Below are 761 nucleotides of genomic sequence, written 5' to 3'. Positions count from 1 at the left end.
TTTTTTTTCTCACCTTTATCTCCTAGTAACTGAAGAACACAAAATACAAAGCCCATGAAGATCATGTTAAAGAAGTTAAGGTGTGAGACTCCACTATCAGCTTTCCTTTCTGGTCCTGTTGATCCAGCGCCTGTGGATGAGAGTGTGTCTCTATCACAGTATAATGAAAAGGGGAGGTGTCAGAGAGGCATAGCTTTAACATTATCAGCATGGAAGGGGGGTGGTGTTATCTCGATACTGTGGTCAGTGAAAGTGTAGGTTATTGTCCTCCTGTCATTTGTTGAGGTTTGTTTCCCCCTGCTGGTGTGAAAAATACTGTCAAGGCACAACTCACATTATGGCTGATTGTTATTTCACTCCATTGCTGCAGTTTGTGGAAATGTCTCTTGATTGTTGGATGATTCTCTTCTAGAGTGAAATATTTTTGACCAGTTTTTGTGATATTTAATGAAATAATAAGACGACAAACACATAAAGAGAAGTGTACATTATTGATATGATTATTGATATGCTTTATTTAGTCCAATAAAGGACGAGCCTTTTCAATAATTCCAATTAAATGAGTTGATACTGTAGGTTAACTGTTCTCCATCAGCTCATAATGGTTATGATGGTCCAAACATGCCTCTTTGTCTTGAATAACAATGGATTATCCCGTATCCTTTAATAAGCACAACAGTCAAATTTTGTAGAGAAACTGGTTATGACGCCTAAAAAAGAAAACATCTCAAAAACTGAATTTACCATGTCAGCAAATCTTA

General features: G+C 36.8%; 1 protein-coding gene across 1 annotated transcript in view; it reads right to left on the bottom strand.

Annotated features, from left to right (window-relative positions):
• Window positions 1–61: 61 nt before the first annotated feature.
• Window positions 62–761, bottom strand: part of LOC111646810 (M1-specific T cell receptor beta chain-like) — a 9,064-nt gene continuing 8,364 nt past the window's right edge. Inside the window, exon 6 of the mRNA XM_087171108.1 lies at window positions 62–130. Within this exon, the coding sequence (XP_087027234.1) occupies window positions 62–130 (69 nt within the window). The remainder of the gene's footprint in view (window positions 131–761) is intronic.

Source organism: Seriola lalandi, unplaced genomic scaffold, assembly GCF_002814215.2.
Source record: "Seriola lalandi dorsalis isolate HSWRI2012SDOR001 ecotype SW California unplaced genomic scaffold, Sedor1 jcf7180002054976, whole genome shotgun sequence".
Classification (NCBI taxonomy): domain Eukaryota; kingdom Metazoa; phylum Chordata; class Actinopteri; order Carangiformes; family Carangidae; genus Seriola; species Seriola lalandi.
Note: the sequence above shows the minus strand (reverse complement) of the source record. Positions and strands in the feature narration are given on the sequence as shown.